General features: G+C 38.1%; 2 protein-coding genes across 2 annotated transcripts in view; one reads left to right on the top strand and one right to left on the bottom strand.

Moving 5' to 3' along the window:
- The window catches only part of LOC105398165 (glutamate decarboxylase), a 54535-nt gene that overhangs the window by 32448 nt on the left and 849 nt on the right, over positions 1 to 21238 (bottom strand). The window lies entirely within an intron of this gene.
- On the top strand, positions 10822 to 20666 carry LOC105392140. The gene is made up of 5 exons (XM_048633308.1): positions 10822 to 10929; positions 13340 to 13640; positions 17058 to 17207; positions 17862 to 17969; positions 20004 to 20666. The coding sequence occupies exons 2-5, from the start codon at positions 13343 to 13345 to the stop codon at positions 20165 to 20167; spliced, it is 720 nt and encodes a 239-aa protein (XP_048489265.1). The 5' UTR covers positions 10822 to 10929; positions 13340 to 13342; the 3' UTR covers positions 20168 to 20666.

Below are 21238 nucleotides of genomic sequence, written 5' to 3'. Positions count from 1 at the left end.
GCACAGCTAAATGTTATCTCCTTATTATCAATTGCCTTTGGTGTGTTTTGTGTGACGTGTACTGTAAGTGTATTCTTGTGTGATCTGTTTAAACTTGTCATAACTTGGTGTACTTTTTATTTAATAAAGTAGATTTAGGGTCAACGCCTACTTTCGGCATCGGCTGGCATCAGGAAATATCATAATACATTAACTTCATGGAAATAAAGTTGATTTTTCTATGATAATATGGACACTAACAAAAATACCGCTTCAGCATGAATCATGGAAATTTCTACTTTATTACACTATGTTAATGTATAATGTCATTTATCATCAACAATCCTGATTCCTGCCGATGCCGATAATGGGCGCCGACCCTTAGTGCCAATTTCTCTATAGTCGGTTAGAGCATAACCAGGTAGTAGTGGTTGACATTTGACACATCTGTCAAGAATTTTATATGGAGATGACGTATAATTGATGTACCAATCTCTAGCCGGTTTAATAACCGACTATGGAGAAATTAGGACTTAATAATAATTGATACTTGTGTACAGTTAAATAATAAATAGTATGGTGGAACAGTTTGTATAGCGCATTTACCAATATTTTTTACTCCCGACGACAAGGAGTAGAGTGAGTAAGAGAGTTAAATAAATTACTTTAACGAATCTGTGTATCTGTCTGTGGTAGCGTACGTAGGTAGCTCCTAAACAACTGAACCGATTTTCGATTAGTTTTTTTAAGGTCAAATCTAATGTTACCTCGAATGTTCTTACATACTTATATATTTTATCCAAATAGGCGTTGCAGTTCAAAAGTTATTCTACTTTTTGTGTTGAATGTCGACGGCGTTGAGGATATCTCTGTAACCAATTAAGATAATACCACGTAATTTTTTTTCAATACAGTCTAGCTCTATCTCTGTTTGTAACCAATCTCATTTTTTCAGTAAATGCTGTTTCAGTACTGAAAAAAAATATTTGAAGTGTGTTATTCTAATTCATATAGGGCGTCCGTTTGCCAGCTTGAGGAACAAAATGTTCTGTATCACATTTCCCTTTTAATTTATTATAATAAATTAAAATTTTATCAAATGGCAATGAGATTTCCTTTGACAAAAAAAAAATTTAGTACTTATAAATACGTAAGTTTTTTTATGAATCAATAATTAAGGAGTGTCCGGCATGTAGTACTGATTCATATGTCGTAACATGTTGATGACCATACTTGGTCATGTAGTGGCAATGGGAGTCTGGCTATCCGTTCGCTAGAAGCCAGCTCTCCAACGGACCAGCCAGTAGATGGAGGTGCTCCTAGTATGCCTACATCCAGGTGAAAAGAAGGTCAATGTCTGATTCATATGGTATTGGTTTAGGTAACCTTCTGATTAATATTCTTCCTGTAAAAATTCTGTTTTCTGAGTATGATTCTTCAATGTGAGTTTCATGTAATGCTCTTGGGTTTATAAAAAAAATATAGGTACAACACTATAATACAGATTTATGAAAAAAATATACAACACTATAGTGTGAATGTATTATGAACTACTTAAGGTTTTATGCAAAATCCTGGTTCATATGTATATGATTCATACGGTAAAAAACCTCATCCTATACAGGATGTTCAAAAAGTTTACGTCATGCCTTGGAGGGCTGATAGTACAGCTTAGGAGTGACCAGAATATCGCTATATGACCTCAGTAAAATGTCGATAGTTTTTGAGATATTGACACTTTTATAAATTTTATGAAAATAGTCGCCACAGATCAGCTTTTTGCATGTCACTGGTACAAAATTCAATATTTTAAGTTTTATTTTATTTTGCGTAACCTTCTATAGTAGGTACTAACTGCCTCTGTGGTCTAGTTGTAGAAGCTTCGCTTCATGACCCAGAGGTCCCGGGTTCGATTCCCGGGTGGGACCATCAATTTGTGTTTCTAAATTGTGGTTCCAAGTTTGGTTAGGACATAGAAGGCTGATCACCTGATGTCCGAAACAGTGAAACGATCCATGCTGTCGGATGGGCATGTAAAGCAGTCGGTCCTGCGCCTAGCTCTCTCCAGTCGTGTCGGTCAATCCGTCCCATTGGGTTATGAGAGTGATGGAACAGAGAGTGCTCCTGTGTACTGCGCACACACTTGGGCACTATAATCTACTCCTGCGTAGATGGCTGATCTCAATTGAGATTGGCCGCCGTGGTCGAAATTCGGCTAGGAGGACATTATTATTAGTAGGTACTTCTATTGATGACAGTCCAAAAAAATTACGAGCAATGCTGTATGTTTAAAACAAAGATGGTTTTCCATGGTGTTCTTTCTTCTGTTTCTGATTGATATGGCAACAAAAAATTGTAACGTCAATAACTCAAAAACTACCTACTTAGTTAATAAAAAAGGGTGCCATTTCCAATTATATGTTATTTGCTATATCCATTTTCATATAAACATACGTTATAGAGCTAAAAATGAAATTAAAAAATGGCCATATAAATCAGACGAAGAATAGAATTTCGAAAAATCACCCTCGTAATAATCAGACGAGTAATGTGTTTTATTTGTATCTTTGAGATCTTTGGCCAGTACGACAAAACGCCAAGTTCATTACGTAAGGACCTAATATATAATAATAATACTCGTATAGAAAAAACACTTACCCGGACACACTGACTATGCCGCCGCCTCACCGTGGCATTTGCTATGGTAAAATCCGCAATCTGCGCGGTAAGGCGGTGCGTGTGTGAATCGCCTTATGGCACGCACTGCTTATAGTGTTTATATATAAATATAAAAATATGTGGGGACATCTCACACACGGCCATCCGACCCCAAGCTAGGCAGAACCTGTGTTATGGGTGTCGGACAGCTGATATATCTACACAAATACATAGATAGATAGATACTAAATATAAATATCAACACCCAAGACCCGAGTACAAATATCTATGCTTAAACAAATATCTGCCCCAGCCGGGAATCGAACACGGGACCTTCGGCTCAGTAGTCAGGGTCACTAACTACTACGCCATTCGGCCGTCAAGTTTATTTTATTGGTGAACTGTTGCAGGTACCTACTTTATCAACTTATGGTAAAGGTAAAGAAAATGTTAATAAGGTAAGTGCCTACTAAGCGAACGTTATAAGATGATTATAAGTACTTAAGTATACAAAAAGCTATGGATCCTCAGCAACCAAGTTACTTACCTACTTAATAAAAAAGTTCTTTTTACACAAAGGTTCGCTAGAAGGGCTAAGTAAGAACTTCTTTCCTACTTCCTCTAAATATGAGCTCTAAAAGTGCCTTTAGTAAAGCTTTTATAGTATGTAAGTTACATACACATAACATCAAATAATGATCACCCACGATCTACCTTGCTATCCAACCATTTAGATAAATAAATAAATAAATATATATATTTTTAAATATTATTTTATTTTACAGACACAGGTCAAACTAAAATCTTTGAGCCCTGAGGAAACTTCCAAGCATATGAATGACCTGTTCCATCCTGTATTTAGACCTTTATACCATGTGTACCTACGGTATAATTTCAAGGTAATAAATTACTTAATATAAAATGGCATATTGTACGTAGGTATCCCAAAACGGCGATATGGTTCGCAACCTATCACGTGAGTGCAAATGTGCTACGAAAAGTGGGTGGCTCGCTTTGTCTCTGACTACCCCTTCGGGGATTACAGTAGTGAGTGCATATGTATGTAAAATGGCATAAATCATCAGGCCATATTCCACTGCTGGACCTCTCCCAAGGAGCGCCACAACACTCTTTCCTCGACCTACGTCATCCAGCCACTATGGTTGGTCCAGCAGGCCGGAGGGAGTCCCACGCTGCGTTTGCCTGTTCGTGGTCTCCACTGAAGAACTCGTTAATCCCACCGTTCATCGGTTCTGCGGTATTCCCCACCAATTCAGCTTGGAAATATTACCTATCCTTAGATATCTCTGGACCTGTCAGATAGTTTTCAAGTATAAAAACTACATAAGAAAAATACTATATAGTTAGTTATTTTAAAAATTAATCATGAAAAGAGGGGTTTTATAAGTTTGCGGTGCGTGTGCAGTATGTAGCAACGTTGCTCAAAAACGGACGAATGATCCGAATTCCGATTTAAATGAGTTTTCAATAAATGATTGAACAGGAGTGAGTATGTAATTCCGGGAAAAGTGAGGTATAAGTACTTATTTCATGAAAAAAAACCGGACAAGTGCGAGTTGTCCGCTTACAAGAAATATTTTTCCTTTTAATTTCGTCATTATGTCTACATCTGTGAATTATTTCATATTTTTGGAACTAATCATTTAGCCTGCAGAGTGGGGGGGGGGTCTAACAAAAATCAGCACTTTGAAGTTTCATAAACCAAATGTTTTGAGCATACTTAGCTACCTATAATATTTTTGAAAGATCTATTGAACGATATCCCACACCATCGAAACAGCGGGAAAAAAATATTCATTCCCACATAACTTATGTGTAACGCCAAATTTTTTTTTATTATTATTTTATTTTACTATTTGTCGGGGTCGTAAATTTCTATATCTATGCGAAATATCAGCTTGATATCTTTACCAGTTTCTTCGATAAAAGGGTGGTGACAGACAGACAGACGGACAAAAAAGTGATCCTATAAGCGTTCCTTTTTTTCCTTTTGACGTAGGTCACGTAGGGAACCCTAAAAATAAGACAACAAAACAGATACTATTTTACGGACGACGGCGACCGTTTAAACTTTACTTTATGCCGCAATGCAAACTGTTCCACTGTAAATTTTAATAAATACAAAATCTATGTTCAGTTAAAATAATTTGAGTCATTGTTAAAGGGTGCCTATCTACATTTTAACTAAAAGCATCAAATCCTTCATAAACGGCGTTCGAACCTTTCCATCGTTAAACAAATGACAACCCTCTTGCAGAGGGCAGAAAAACCGTTCTTTCAGTTCTGCAACCTGACAGAGGCTCAGCTGCAGGCCAGGGTGGCTCACAGACATGACCAGGTGACGAAGTGGATCTCGGCTCTGAGGCGAGACTTCAACGGCACTATGAGACAGAGTTGGGAGGATGTAAAAGTACGGTTTGGTACGTTGAAGAAGCTTGTTCGGGGTTTCAGTGTTGTCCCAACACTCACTGTCTAAAACGACGAGCGAACGAACGTGAATTTTCACGAGATAGAGCCGTGTGGGCCGAGCCAACGCTCCGATATTTAGTTTTTCGTCATACACAGTGACACTACTTAGGTACGTAATAAACGAGAAATAAAAGAAAATCTATTAAAAGTCTGAAATAGGCGCATGTATTTATTGCCATGAAAACCATAATACAAAATTACATAATACAAAAAAACGCATTTATATTGATCAATCCGTTTCGTAGCACAGACAAAGACACATAGGCACCCGAGGCAACTTTTAAAACCCCTCTTTTTAAACGTGAAAAACGAATAATATAGCATAACTTTTAACCAGCTTCATAAAAACGAAAATTCTTGGTTTAAACCTGTATGACTTCACCGTAATGTTTAGTAGCGATTATCTGGCATTTGGCTGGACCTAATTTGAAGCATTTTTCACTACTTTTTTTTATCTAATTCGGTAAATTCTAGGACAAAACCCCCCCGTTCTTCCGGTTTGTGAGAGACTGGTTGCGCAACACAAACGGCACGGAGAGGCTGCGACACCTGCGCACTCTCCACTGGAAGCTGAGGAAGATGTTCTATGATATGTTCTATTCAGGCACGGTTCTGTTTTTTTTAATTAATATACTGCTAGTTTTAACCAGCTCAGTCGGGTAAGCGCCCGCTTCTCACCCAAGAGATGCGGGTTCGAATCCCGGCGCTGACATGTACCAATTAGTTATTTTAACTTAAGTACAATGTATACCATCGCTCTTACGGTGAAGGAAAACATCGTGAGGAAACCTGCATATCTAGATTTAGCACATCTAGATATGTGAACCCACCAACCCGCAGTGGACCAGCGTGGTGGGAAATGGTCCAAGCTTAGGAAGGCAGTTTAGACCTTGGGGATATGCACAAAGGTTCCACTCGAGAGAGCCAAGTGCAGGTACTTACACCCCCACAGAGAATAGAATAGAATAGAACCCCCGGCGAAAAAGAGGGGTTTTATAAGTTTGACGTGCCTGTGTATCTGAGAGTATTGCGTGCATCTGTGAGTGCGTATCTGTAGCATACATAGCTCCCAAACAGCTGAACAGATTTGTTTTATTTATTATTATTTATTTATTACGAATTACACATAGTTACATATATTTTATACAAAACAGTTAAGTAAGTACAGTGTGACAAAAACCAGTTTAGGTTTGACCGCACACTGACACTTTTTTTGGGTCATATCCTAATAAAAAGATTTATAAAATACCTAAGCCCGCTTGTTTTGAAAGTATAGTCGCAGAGCAAAACAGCAATGAGTACGGTCAGGTGCAGAAAAACCTGACACAATAGTAACAATGCTTCTGAGGGGGGTCAGGTTTCTCTGCCCCTTACTGTACCTATTATATTTTATTTTAATACGTTTAAATGTTTGGTGCAAGTCACCCTTAATAAACTTTTAGTTAAGTTAATTCCTTTTAATTTCCAGATCGATTCCAGAACTCGTTAAAGGAAATATGGTACGACATAGAGAAATGGGTGAGGCCATTTTCTTACTTATAGAGGACTATTGCGGGGTTTGCTTATTCCAAAAATCTATAGAACCTTCTTATATATATATACCTTCTTAAGTAGTTAGGACTAAAACCCTTCCATGGAAGTAAACCCGTGCCCCTATGGGGATGTGATGGGTTGTGATAATAATGATTACATTTATACGGGTTCCGCTCATCTGGCATAATCTTTATTGACCAAAACTCATTTCGCATAACTCGTATGGTCTAAACTTTTTTGGCCGAACCATCACTTTGCCAAGACTTATGTGGCATAAGGCTCGTTTCGTCTAAAACTCTTTAGGCACAATCTTTAAACACCTAAGTTTCGTTTGCTCAAATTTATGTTCATCTATACCTATGTATAATCTTGTTTCTCCTAATGTTATCTTAATAAATAATATATTAAGTATGTAGTAAATGTACAAATTGTGGTATTTTTCTCCTACATCCCGAAAATCACGATAGTGTATGATCAAAAAATCGAAAGTTAACGACCAATATAATTATTACAAACCCCATGAGATCGAAACCTAAAAATAGGTGCGACGACGAGCAAAGCGAGGAGGAGCGTGTTAGGTGCACATGTTAATCAAAACCAAAGCGGAGCGCAGCGAAGCGGAGCGGAGCGTATTCCAAACAGCGGAAACAATACAAGGCACCAGTTTGCGCTATGTAGGGAGACTAGGGAGACGCTCCGCCAAAGTTAAAGCCAAACGAATATTATTACTTTGTATAAACCTATGCCATAGCATTATTAGGCTATTCAAGATTTGGCCATACCATTATTAGGCTAAACAATGTTATGCGAAATAACTTTTTACTAAACGAGATTTATGCCATACGATTTTCGGCGTAACGAGACTTTGACCAAACGTTACTATGCAATACGAGATTAGGCAAAAAAATCTTATGCCAAAAAAGGTAGAACCCATTTATACACTCACGGGCAATGAAATAGTTCCACTGAGAAAAGCACCAAATTGCTATTAAACGGAAATGGATAGCTTAATGACACCTTCTGCAACATTGAAGTACATTTAATAGAGCATCAGGATATTACCAACTAATAACGTTAATATTTTGTTCAAATTTAAAATTAAATGTTTGAAAAAAACGGGTTGTTTGGTGTCGGTATTTTGTGAGTGGAACTTATTCATTGCCTGTGAGTGCATTATACAAATCTCATTAATTATTATTACGTTACTAATTAACTCAGTAGTTATTTACAATAATTTAATTTAATATGTTTGTTTGTTTCAGTGGGACAGTCTATAAAACATCTACGGAGAATGAATGTTATCGGAATGCAAATATTTTTAAATTTGATGTTATCTATTTATATAAAAATATGTAAACACACAGACTTTTGTTTATTTTAGTGGCTTTATAGTATTTTCAGACTGCTGTGTTCTTTCGTTCCAATGCATAATGTGATGGGATTTTAATTTACCTTAAGCATTTTTACTAGATATTTCAGAAACAAGGCTTTAAGTTTTTCAGCGAAAAACTCAAGCTTCTTATCCAGAAACGACAAAATATGCTGGTGTCTAATCTGAATTGCAGAAAGAAACATTAAGATAATAATATGTCACCATAAATGTAGGTATGTCTGTCTCTTTATGTGCGTACATACTTACTGTCAAAGAAAAGTATAAGTACATTTAAGACCGACATTAGCTTCAAGTTCCTTTCTGCAACTCAGTGTAAATCCTAAAGTATTTGACCTTTAAATCTGCGTGGGAAGCTGTATGTGCCGAGGTACAAAGGTCACACAAGCCACGGCGGGGGCGTCAATCCCACACCCACGCACGCTGAGAAACAGTGGACGGGGTTGTTTTATGCTAAAATGTCATAGGTCACTCCCAGTTTGGCTACCAACGCTATAAGCTCGTAGTTACAAATAGTAAAGCCTGTTTTCTTTTGATTATGTATTATTATATTTGTGGATTAAGTAGGATGCGACTGTGACTGTATCACCACCCCCAGACCATGGTTCATCTTTGTAAACTAGAGTAAACCCATGGAAACACATCCGAAAAAAAATAATTTTGCTGCATGCTGCTCCACCTCTTGCTGTTTGTGACGCTAGAGCTAAGTAAAAACTCTCTTTCTTTACCACTGTTTGAACTCTGGAAGATGGTTTTTAATAGATTTGATTAGGTTGAAGAAAGTTTGGTTAGCATTCATGACACTGACAACCACGAAGAAAATCAATCAGTATTTCATCAGCAGTAAACAGTTTACTGTTGCAATTCCATCCTGTACTAAGTTTCCGGGCTTCAAGCTACAGTTGAAACCCAATCAATAATGTTTTCCAGTGTTGTACCAGGGCGGCCTGTGTGCTGAATACGATTCTAGAGTGTTGGATTTGTATTTTTAGCCGACTTCGAAAAAAGGAGGAGGTTCTCAATTTCGTCTGTGTGTTGCTTCTAAATGTACTATAGTTACTCCTAAGTACTACGTGCTGAATACGCAAGTATGATGCTAGTATTGGGTTAGTCTTTGTGGTTACGCCGCCATGTTTGTATGGTTCGTGTAAGGATACTGGCGAGCAATGAAAATTTCCAGTGACAATAACACCTAATTAATCCTAAACGGAAATCATAGTTATGACGCAGTTTGCAATATTGAAGTAAGTACATTTAACAGGGCATCACAATATTACCAATTACGTACCTGAAACGTCAGTAAATTGTGTTCACGTTTTAAATTAAAATTTATGTTTTTGTCTAATATTTGGAAGTATTTGCAATGAATGACAAATACTGACTGACTGTATACTGGTGCCTAACTAACCTAACATTCGTAAACTGAAAACCTAATTGAACGTACAATAACGAACGAACGAAAATAACATTCTAAAATCCTCTAAGTATTCTTCACCGAACACAACCAAAGATAAACTTTACACGCGAAATTCTACAAACTCTGACTGTCCTGAACAGATTGCTTGCCACCCCCTCCCTACACCCTTAGGGGGTGTAAAGGGAGGGGGAATGACGTCATAGGACCACGCCCATTCGACCTCTGGAGACAGAAGGAGACAGCTGTATGGGTTCCGAAAGAGAAGGCTATAGGGGTGGTTCGGTTATGATTATGAGGTTAGGTTTTCGATGATGACGTGGGTTTTAAAACTTAGGAGTTTGGGGTTTGTTTGTGATAAAGGGAGATTGTAAGTTTGGGCGAAGGATGTCTGTGGATGCCACAATGGATAGAAAGATTGGAGTATTTGTTTGTATGAATTGTGTTTCAAAGGATCAAATACCTACCTACGGTTAAGTAAAATCGCTTTCATCGTGATCAAAATGCTGAAATAAAAATAAGTCGCTGCAAAATAAAGTACCTGTGGGGCCTATCATGTGGAGTTTAACAACACAAAGATAGACCCATTCGAAAACTTATTACTTAAATTAATTATTAATAAACAAAAGAAATTAATCATCACCTAATCGAAGATGTATTTAATCAAAATCGGTTCAACTTTGGCATATTTTGGTATGGTGGTATTATCTTATACCTATTTGGAATTTATACCTAACCTTGCCAAAGGTAACTTCACAAGGTTAAACGGTTTTGGTTAGATAGATGTACCCTAGCATGGCAGTCATAGGTAGGTACTTACTACATACATATTCCTACTCGTAACTTAGGCAAGGCTTTCGCTAAAAGCTTTATCAGTTAAAAGCTTCATGAAAGCTCCTGACGGTGAAAGCTCTCGATAATTGATAACGTCAGAGTATATAGTTTATAAACATAGAATAGGAAAAAATATAGAAATTTCAAAATAGTAATATTTTTCCGTAGGTTTTCAGTAGTTTCATGATAAGGGGATGTATGTTAGTGGCTCCTATAACGGAGAAGATGAAAAGCCATCGCCTTTCTTAGAGGGCATGTCAGAAAAGAAAATGATAATATAATTTACAAAGAAAGTGTTAGAAATGAGACCAGAAAGAAGGCGAAAGACAAAAGACTTGAAAGAAAATATGAGACTTAAAATTTGTGGTAACTTTTTTGTAAGTCTCTTAGTGCTAAACTATGTTCTATCCCGAAATATCCAGGGAAAAAATTACGATACCAATCTATTACAATAATAATACCTATAATGCATCATGCTTCATCTGTATTCTTGTACACTGTATCAAAAAATATGTACCTACCTACTACAGATATCAATAATCTCAAAGTGGTTTTTATGCGAAATCCATTTGTATAGTTGGTTTTTGCGAGCACTTCGCTCCAGCGACGCCACGACACTACTCGTTTACAGGTAACTTCTTATTTTTTTTAATAAGTAATAGTTTAGTATCATTTAAAAATATTCTAATGGCCGGTTTTACAATGTCTGGATAAAAGCTACCTGTAGTATAAAAAGAAGCTGTTACTGGCTAAAACATTGGCGATTTTATTGCAGAGAGTGACAACATGTCTTTTATCCTTCAGGTATCCATTGACATTGTGAAACAGGAACTAAATATAATCAAAGCTAAATATTTGAAGAATCTCCTCCATGGTTGGCCTGTTCGGTCTCCGGCCTGGGCAGATATTGATTTAAAGACACACCTTATAATTTGCTCTTGGGTCTTCAGATGTGAAAAGTTTGTGTTGTGTAGGTAATACCTCCAACTCCTACCTACCTTTCAAGCATGAAGATAAACCATAATAACACATCTGTGTGTGTATGTCTGCCCCGGCCGGCCGGGTATCGAACCCGGGATTTTCTTAATTGCAGTCGGTGTTACTAACCACTTCACGATTCAGTTGTTTTACCTACATTGACTCTGAAATCAGAACAACAAATACTACCTACCGACTGTACCTACATTACAGCTGTGTAACTAAATCGTTATTTAATTACTTAATACATATTTGTGCAACTGTATTTCCGATATTATTTGGCCCAGTTTCAAATGAGGTTGCATAAAAAGCTGTATAGTGTACCTACTTAAGATAAGATGCTGTAACATTTATTGAAAACTAATCAATGCCTGATTTTTTCATCAGTGATACTTATCGGTCCTCGGTCAATCATAGGTACCTACGGCGTCCCATAATACTACATTGAATTTCAGTGATTGCTGAAAGGAACATTTAGCTAATGTCGGCATTAAATCTAACTCCGTCTCTTTCTGCCCGTATGGTGTCAAAGCTACCTTAAAGTTATTTTGTGTATTTCAGTGTGAGTCAACAAAGCCATAGTAACGGGCCGTTACCTTAAATAGGTTCGAAACAGTACTTACATCATTCAGAAAAGCTTAGCCTAAGTAGCTTTACTCGTGGGCAGTTTACAAAGAAAAAAGCTCCTTTCATGTACTATTAATAAATTTAAAAAAAAACTCCTCACTTTCGTGCACCGTTAGTTGTTAATAATTTGTTATTACGATAACATCTTATAGGTATCTTACCATCCTATCAAATTTCTCAAAATAACAAAAGACGAACTTACACACATTAACAAACACTTATATACACCTATGTACTAAAGATAGAGCACATAATGCAATGACCAAATTAACGAGACCTACCACCCCCCTCCTATAACATCAAACTTAGACGACAAAGTCCCAGACGCAGTGGAGGTTACAGGTCTAGCTAAACTAGTCAAGTCTTAGGTATTACATGGGACAGCCGATCAATAACGGATATAGCTATCTCTTTCCAACATTTGTTTCTCCTCTCTCGCGTCAAAGCCTTTTTAAACGGACGCCATTTTGAATTTTCAGCGAGCTTTGATAATTTGACGAGATGCTTGTACAAAAAGAAAAAAATATTAAGCTAGTTATTAACCACGACGAAGCATTCTGTTATTTTAAATTCTCTAGAGCGCATAAAATAATCTTGTAAATAGGTACAAAGGAGAATTTAATGCTAAGTTAAAAGAATAACGTGAGTCCCAGTTTCTATTACGGCAGCAGTCGTTAAGTCTAGTCAGAGGCCTTCGGGCAGCTTGAAAACATCTGACAGTCAGGTTGCCCACTTACCCGACAACTCCCTCAGCACAAGCTTGCTTGTGTTGGGGTCGGCGAGTGGCGGTGTCGGTTTGCCTACTGGGAGCGTAGTCTAACTGATTCCTTATCTTTTTTCAATCTGGAACTTTCCTCCCTCATCTCAACTTTCTGAAAGGGCTGTGGAAAATTTCCAACGGCTAAAACTTTTCTTCGATTCCGAACTTTTTCCATTTGGTAGCATCAGCGATTTTTCACTGGAATACCTATATATACATATATATATATATATATAGGTACTTAGAGGGATCACAACCCACAACTTTCAAGGACCTATGGCCCAGTTTTCACTTGCGTAAATCTAAAGTCTATTCTATTATCTCAGATTTGACAAGAGCTAATGTCAAGTTTAATAAAATTTTGGGTCACTTTTATCTAATTTGCCAAACGCTAAACGTATTTAAAATTTGTAGGGATAAAGTTGTTCTGTGATAATTTTCCTTTGTTTGTAAAAGTAAAATAAATTCTAATAAATAGCTATTTGTACCACCGCTTTCATCTGCGAGCTTTATGCATCCCCAATTTCGCTTTTGTTTCTAAAGTCTATAAGTACCTATATTAATCACAATCACTATGGAACCCAGGAATTAATCTCAAGATATTCCTTTCCTTTCATCTTCAATCTAAAAACAAGCCTCAATCAATTCACCCGATTAAAAATAAACTTTTCCACAGAAAATGAAGACGGGTACCGTAAGTATTCTACCCCTGCTAGTGGGCGTGGCCATTTTAAGGGTGGCAACACTGGCGGAGGACGTCGACCAATCAGAGACGAGTGTCAACCAACAGGCCATCCTAGACGAAGATGTTTACGCGGGAAAGAGAAACATAGACACGCCAGAGGTGGTGTTGCAACTGAAATACGACGGAGGAGAGCTGAATAGGATATATCTGGCTCAGTTTCGCAAGGGGCAAAGGGAGTGGGTTCCCTCAGTGCCTGCCCGGACCAACTTGTGTTCGGACCTGTGCTCCGCAGGTTATTTTTTTCTTTTATTTTTTTTGGCCGTTTGCGTTTGTTTCCCGTGCGCGTGCATTTTTTTCGGCAAAGGTTGCCGTTTTTATTCAGCCAGGTTAATATTGTGTTTCCGGGACCGATGTTTGTTGATTTTGTGTGTTGTTGTGAAACCTGTGATTTGTTTGTTATAAATGTAATGTTTGTGTTTACTAAGTAGGTAATTAACATTTTGTTAAAAACATCTGCTGACGCTGACGTTGGAATGACTCGGATTGTTAAATCAAGTAAGTGCTCTATCTATTACCTACTAACTACATATAATAGTAATTTGTACGTCTATCTACTTCTATAAAAATGATGCGCTTGGTGATAAAAGCGCAATTTTTTATTATGCTTTGGGGACACTAAGTAGTAGTTAACTACTGAGATAATTTTAAGGATTCGGTATGTTTACTAGGAACCCTTATAGTTTCGTCATGTCTGTCCGTCTGTCCGTCCGTCCTGGCTCGTTGTACGCCGTTTCTGCACCGATTGCCACAAAAATTGGTGGAGAGATGTATACTTACTGATAATCCAAGAATAGGTTTTTAAAATTATCGAAAAATAATTATTTTTTACACCCCCTCCCATACAGCGATACGTTAATTCGAAAAAAAAACGATTTAGGTACCCCATCGTGCTTATCGTAAAAAAGTATCTTTAAACACAAAAAAATGCTTTAAAACCATGTGGATTAAACCCCTAGTCTCGAGACATATTTTAATACAAAGATAAATTAGAGCGTCCTCCCACCCTTAACTTTTGAAATAATATTACAATTATTCTGAAAAAAATGTGCTGTACTTATACCTCCAAGTAAATATACCTACTTTCAAGGAAAACTATAGCGGGCTCTGTATCATAGGTACATAGTTATTTTTATACAACTCGACCAACTTATGACCTGCAGTTGCCCTAACTAAATGGTAGTATAGTTTTTTTTGTGTCAAGCGGTCGGCCCATCTTATGGCTACGGAACCCTTTCATGTGCGTGTCCGACACGCTCTTGGCCGGTTTTTTAAGATGTGGAGGCAAACAAGGATTTGACCCCCTACATATTTAAGAGGCCCCTACATACTGGATATTGAGAATGATTTTTCATTTAAATGCAAATTCAAAATGGGAATATTATACTTATGGAAAGCCTCTTGTCAATTGTATTTCTAACTACAGTAAACTACACCTTATTCATCAAAATAGGTTAATTATTTTAATATGCTAGTACCTATAAATTTTATTATTACGAGGCATGGGAGAAAGAAGATAAGTGATACGTGCTAAGTCTTTCTACTGTATTAGATGTTTCCCTCGAGCTAAGCATGGTTTTTAAAAGTTTCCCCGTGGATATTCCTGGATAAAAAGTATACTACTTCACTATGTTACTTCGGGATAACAGGAACTTTGAATAGCATTCTGAAATATTTTTTGAAATTGGTTTTATTAAAAATATATGTTTCTGCGTGTGAAATATGTAAAAATATTTGCAGAAATAAAATCATGTGTAATTTTGAGATGGAAATCCAATGGTTTAGATGATTATTCATATTTGTGCGTGTAAAATTCACAATCTGGGGGCACGGCAGTGCCCCCACCGAGTCGAGCAAAAAAGCGGCACGACCGTACCATCCTTTTCTCGAAGCAATTCAGGCCATTCGACCCCCTGTAACTTCGTTGTGGATAAAACTAGAAGACTGAATTTTCAAAAACCATTCAGGCATTGTAAAGACACGGTATATTTCAAATTTCATTCAATTTGAACCAGTAGTTTAAGAATAATAACGGGTCAAAGTTTCTTAATTTTGTCACTGACTCACTCACTCACCGATCATAAAAATTCTAAGGCACTTCTAGCAGACCTAGAAGCTTCAAATTTGGAATATAAGTAGTGTTTGGTGTATGAATCAAGGGAAAACTAAAATATTTGGGGGCACGGAAGTGCCCCCACCAACTCGAGTAAAATTATAGGTACATAACTGCTTAAATGACTCGGCCATCGTATGGAAACACGTGTTAATTAAATTATTTAGTGCGATAACCAAGTCAATATATTTATATAAAACATTAAAGATTTTTAAGATTGAGATGCGTGCGTGGATAACACTTGGTATTACATGGATCTCACAACTTTTTACCATAGGACAACTGAGTTACGAGACTTGTTTTTTTTTGACAAGTATTGTTTTTGATGGTAAAAATATACAATTATAAACAAACAAATACCCGACTGCACGCTAAAAAGATGAAAACAAGCCCCAATGTTAATGGAAAGTATCGCAGGCGGGGATCAGCAGAGGGTTCACCATTTAGCTGAATGTTACTTAGGTACTTTGTGTGGCGGTCAAGTTGGTCCCCGCCTGCGATACTTTCCATTAACATTGGGGCTTGTTTTCAGCGTGCAGTCGGGTTTTTTGTTTGTTTATAATTATAATATTTTATTTGTAACTTTTTAGTTGTTTTTATTTTATGAAATTTTATGTCAGTAGTCGGGTTTTATCTTATGAACATTTTTTATTTCAATAATTTTGGTGTTGTGATTTAAATACCTACAATATGCATGTTTTTGTAATGTGCTTCACAGGCCCTTTCATTTGATACCCTACACGGCACAGTTGGAAAAATATTATCTTTTCGATCATCACTTTATGGCCTCTAGAGGGGGCTATATACATTTTAATGTAACGTCGCATAGCCTATAACCATTGCGCAATCAATACGCTTCTAACGATAGGTCATACATCAAAATCTATCAAGCTGTTTAGGCTACAGGAGGGAACAAAGAAACAGACAAACATACATACATACAAACATACAATCGAAAAACATTACCCTCCTCCTTCGGCAGTCGGGTAAAAATCTTATATAACGAAAAAAAAAACTTTTAATAACTAATTCCCTGTTGCACCCTAATATTTTGGGTACACAGGGTGCCAGGTGCTGACCTGTAGGGGCTAGACATTGTGACGCAAGACAAACATTTAAAAACAGCCAAACACAAATAAATATTTTTATACAATCATCTGCCCAATGCCCTATGTACAATCATCCAGGGATCGATTTCTAAACCCTCAGCTCAGCAATTAGACGCACCACCCAGGCAATCACTATACCCACCGCTCAACCCATCATCTCCTGTAAATCCTGAATCCCTTTCAGGTCTAAATGGAGACACATGCAAACGCAACTCGCCCTGCCATTAGCTGATACATTTAGGAGTTAGACATATTATCACATATCGCACAACACAAACATTAAAAACACCCAAGACCAGAAAACAAATATAAACATTACATGTCGAAACCGGGTATCGATCTCTAGACCCTCATCTCAGCATTCAGACCCACCAACCAATACACCAATCGCTCACCTCTTCACCTCTACTAAATATTCCACCACTTCCAGGCCTAGGCGGCGACACATGCGGCGCCCCGTGCCAGGAGCTGCTGCCGGTGGGGCTGAGGGCTGCGCTGCAGGGTGCTCCCAACGCCTCTGAGAGCTACCATGGTCACCCGCGCACGGCCGTGTGTCCTACGCTCTGTGCTAACCGACTTGGTAAGATGAGTTATAGCGTTTGGCCTAACTGAGATAGCTTGCATTGAATAACGTCTCACCAGTGGCAAGGCCTAAGCTGGTAGTATATGGATGAGGAAGGCCGGGGATAGTGTTGTAGCGCTCTTTGATAGAGGCATAATATATCCAGCAGTGGACGATCACAGGCTAATGATGATCAAAAGACTCAACTTTGCTGACTAAGGTATTCTATCTGCCTTTGTGAACTTCAACCTTTAGGTGCATTTATCCATGACTATCCGTGCTTCGGAAGGCACGTTAAGCCGTGGGTCCCGATGTTGTTACGGCAGAAGTCGTTAAGCCTAGTCAGAGGCCTTCGGGCGGCTTGAAAACATCTGACAGTCGGGTTGCCCACCTACCCGACAACTCTCTCAGCACAAGCTTGCTTGTGTTGGGGTCCACCAACGCGCACTGGGCCCACGGCCTAAACCATTCCTTCAATGGAAGAAGACCCGTGCCCCAGCTGTGGGGACGTGATGAGTAATTGTGATCATCATCATCATCATCAGCCTTCTATCGCCCACTGTTGGGTATAGGCGTCCTTATTTGTACGCCAATTCTTCCGGTCCTGTGCCGCTCTGGTCCATTGTAATTGAATGATGATGAACCATGAATAACCTCAAAATCCATCTGCAGGTGAGCCCCTCTGCAACTGCCACGCGCAGGAGCACGAGGAGCCGGAGCACACGGACTGGGCCGGCGTGTGTAGAGCCTTCTGCGTGGCCGACCGGTACATACTGGGAGGTGAGTGTGAAATGTGACGTTATCAATGTAGGTCAGGAGAATCGTGGATAGTTGGCGACTTGTCTACATACTGGGAGGTGAGATGAGTTACTGCTGTTTTAGAGTGACGTGTGAAATGTTACGTTATGAATGTAGACCAGGGAGAGTGGTGGATAGTTTGTCGAGCCTTCTGCGCGGCCGACCGGTACATACTGGGAGGTGAGTGTGAAATGTGACGTTATGAATATAGGGCAGGTGCCTCTGTTTATTCGGCGACTGGTGAATATAGGTCAGGAGAGTTGTGGTAGCCGGAGCTCACGGACTGGGCCGGCGTGTGCCGCGCCTTCTGTGTGGCCGACCGCTACAAACTGGGAGGTGAGACGTGTGTGAAATGTAACGTTATGAATATAGAGTAGTCGGGTATGAATTATAGGCGGGTATACACCGTTGGTTACTTATGAATATAGTCTGATACGGTACTGGCTGGTGAGATTAGTTAGTTAGTTGTAGCTACAAGAAGTGTGAAATGTGACGTTGTGAATATATATTAGGCACACGCTGGGCTATGGGTAGTCGGCGACTGGTACGTACTGGGATGTGAGATGAGTTGTAGCTACCCGAGTGAAGTGTGAAATGTGAAGTTATGAATATAGTTAGGAAAATCGCAAACTGGGCAGTTGGCGATTGGTACATACTTGGTGGTAAGAGGAGAATAGATGCTTAAGAAAATACGTGTGTGAACTGTGAAGTTATGAATGTAGAGTAGTCGGACAGTCAGCGACTGATAGGTGGTTCTACCTTTTTTGGCATAAGATTTTTTTGCCTAATCTCGTATTGCATAGTAACGTTTGGTCAAAGTCTCGTTACGCCGAAAATCGTATGGCATAAATCTCGTTTAGTAAAAAGATATTTCGCATAACATTGTTTAGCCTAATAATGGTATGGCCAAATCTTGAATAGCCTAATAATGCTATGGCATAGGTTTATACAAAGTAATAATATTCGTTTGGCTTTAACTTTGACGAAGCGTCTCCCTACATAGCGCAAACTGGTGCCTTGTATTGTTTCCGTTGTTTGGAAAACGCTCCGCTCCGCTTCGCTGCGCTCCGCTTTGGTTTTGATGAACATGTACACCTAACACGCTCCTCCTCGCTTTGCTCGTCGTCGCACCTATTTTTAGGTTTTGATCTCATGGGGTTTGTAATAATTATATTGGTCGTTAACTTTCGATTTTTTGATCATACAATATCGTGATTTTGGGGATGTAGGAGAAAAATACCACAATTTGTACATTTACTACATACTTAATATATTATTTATTAAGATAACATTAGGAGAAACAAGATTATACATAGGTATAGACGAACATAAATTTGAGCAAACGGAACTTAGGTGTTTAAAGATTGTGCCTAAAGAGTTTTAGACGAAACGAGCCTTATGCCACATAAGTCTTGGCAAAGTGATGGTTCGGCCAAAAAAGTTTAGACCATACGAGTTATGCGAAATGAGTTTTGGTCAATAAAGATTATGCCAGATGAGCGGAACCCCTGATAGGTACATACTGGGAGGTGAGAGGATATGTAGCTACCCAAGTGAAGTGTGAAATGTGAAGTTATGAATAAAGGCGGCGAGTGAATAATACTGGAAGGTGAGAGAAGATACTGATGTTCTAGAGTAACGTGTGAACTGTGAGGTTATGAATATAGGTTAGGGAGCTGTGAGTAGTCTGCGGCTGATTCATATTGGGAGGTGAGAGGATTAGTAAAAGACACCAAGTGATGTGTGATATGTGACGTTATGAATATAGGTCAGGCGCACCCTTAACAACTGCGGCTGATACTACAATGGGAGGTGAGAGGATTTGCAAGATATTTGATACTGGATCTCAGTAAATATTCATATCTGACTGGCTAATCCTTCCACTATGGCGACAAACGCTAGTCCAGAATTTCTACACTGGGCTTTCTCGAATGGAACCTCTAGTAAATATACCTACATAACCTAAATTTTTCCATTAAATATTTTCGAGAAACCTAAACCAACCCCAATCCCCAGGTTGCCCAACCTGCGAGATGACAACCCAAGAAACCCTGATGACCAAGAACACCCACTCCCGGATCCTCACCACCAACGACGGGTGGTTCGCGTGGTGCGACGTGCAATGCCGCCTCGGGCAGGGCGGCGCCGCCTGCAACTGTGATAAGGCACCGTTCCAGTAACAGAACATGGTTTCTGAATCCAACGTTGGTAGGATAGTTGGCTGTTTGTTAAAGCAGTTGTTTGCTTTTTTTGCTGTTAAAACAAAATAAGTTTTCTAAATCCAACGTTGGCAGGATTGTTGGCTGTTTTTCAAAGCTGTCGTTTGTTTTTTTTTTAATTTTGCTCTTTTTTTCTAAGGGAAGTACTAGGTACTAAATTTTACTAAGAAGTTTTTTTTTAATTACCTACTTCGTTAAGCATCTACCTACTACGTTTGTGTATGCAATCTGATTTCAATAGAGATATTATGTTATTCAATGATACAAACAAGTATAACAACAACAAAAGTACAGTTACAGTTAAATAAATGTTACATCTTCGCATTTTTTCAGTATTTAAAATATTTATCATGTAAGTACCTATACATAATCAGCATAATCAAAGTTAATTGTTAATATTATCTAGAACATATCTTGTTTGGTATCAAACCAAACTAATTAGGCTACATAAAATATATATTTAAAAAAATATAAAAGTAAGTATAAATAAAGTAAGTGACAAAACTGCGTGGCAGACAATAAAAACCTAATTTTAAGAATAATTTAGTAAGCTGTATACATATAGAAAGCTTACATACTAAGGTAATTTACAATAATTCAAATCTTAATAAACTTAGGTATAATAATATCATAATAAAAGTACCCACATGAGAATTATGCAAATCTTTCAGCTGAACCTAACCTACCAACAGAAATACTTTTGTTCAGTACAGTCTGGTGCAAAGATATCTGTCCCCTCTCGGATTTGACACACTGCTATCGATTGCTCGCAAGTTTCTTTACGCCTAGAGACAGATCCAAAATTCAGATTATGCCGAAGAAAGCAAACAACTTACAAAAAAAATATCAAAGTATCTGCTTTTTTATGTCTACTACAAGAAGTATTTTTATCGGTTGGTTTACATGATGTACGTATAACTTAATATATTATAATGTTTAAGGTTAATTCATAAACTATGGGAATAAGAATTATAATATACCTTCTAAATACTTAGTTAAAATATTTTTTATCTGTATTTACAAGATTTTATC

This window comes from Plutella xylostella, chromosome 2 (genome assembly GCF_932276165.1).
Source record: "Plutella xylostella chromosome 2, ilPluXylo3.1, whole genome shotgun sequence".
Classification (NCBI taxonomy): domain Eukaryota; kingdom Metazoa; phylum Arthropoda; class Insecta; order Lepidoptera; family Plutellidae; genus Plutella; species Plutella xylostella.
This window is presented reverse-complemented; position numbering and strand designations above follow the sequence as displayed.

Excerpts from the sequence above, each read along its gene's own strand:
- LOC105392140 (XM_048633308.1), top strand. The coding sequence starts at position 13,343 with ATGAAGACGGGTACCGTAAGTATTCTACCCCTGCTAGTGGGCGTGGCC. Across the intron at positions 13,641-17,057 it reads TTCGGACCTGTGCTCCGCAG|GCCTAGGCGGCGACACATGC; the intron begins GTTATTTTTTTC and ends CACCACTTCCAG. Across the intron at positions 17,208-17,861 it reads GCTCTGTGCTAACCGACTTG|GTGAGCCCCTCTGCAACTGC; the intron begins GTAAGATGAGTT and ends ATCCATCTGCAG.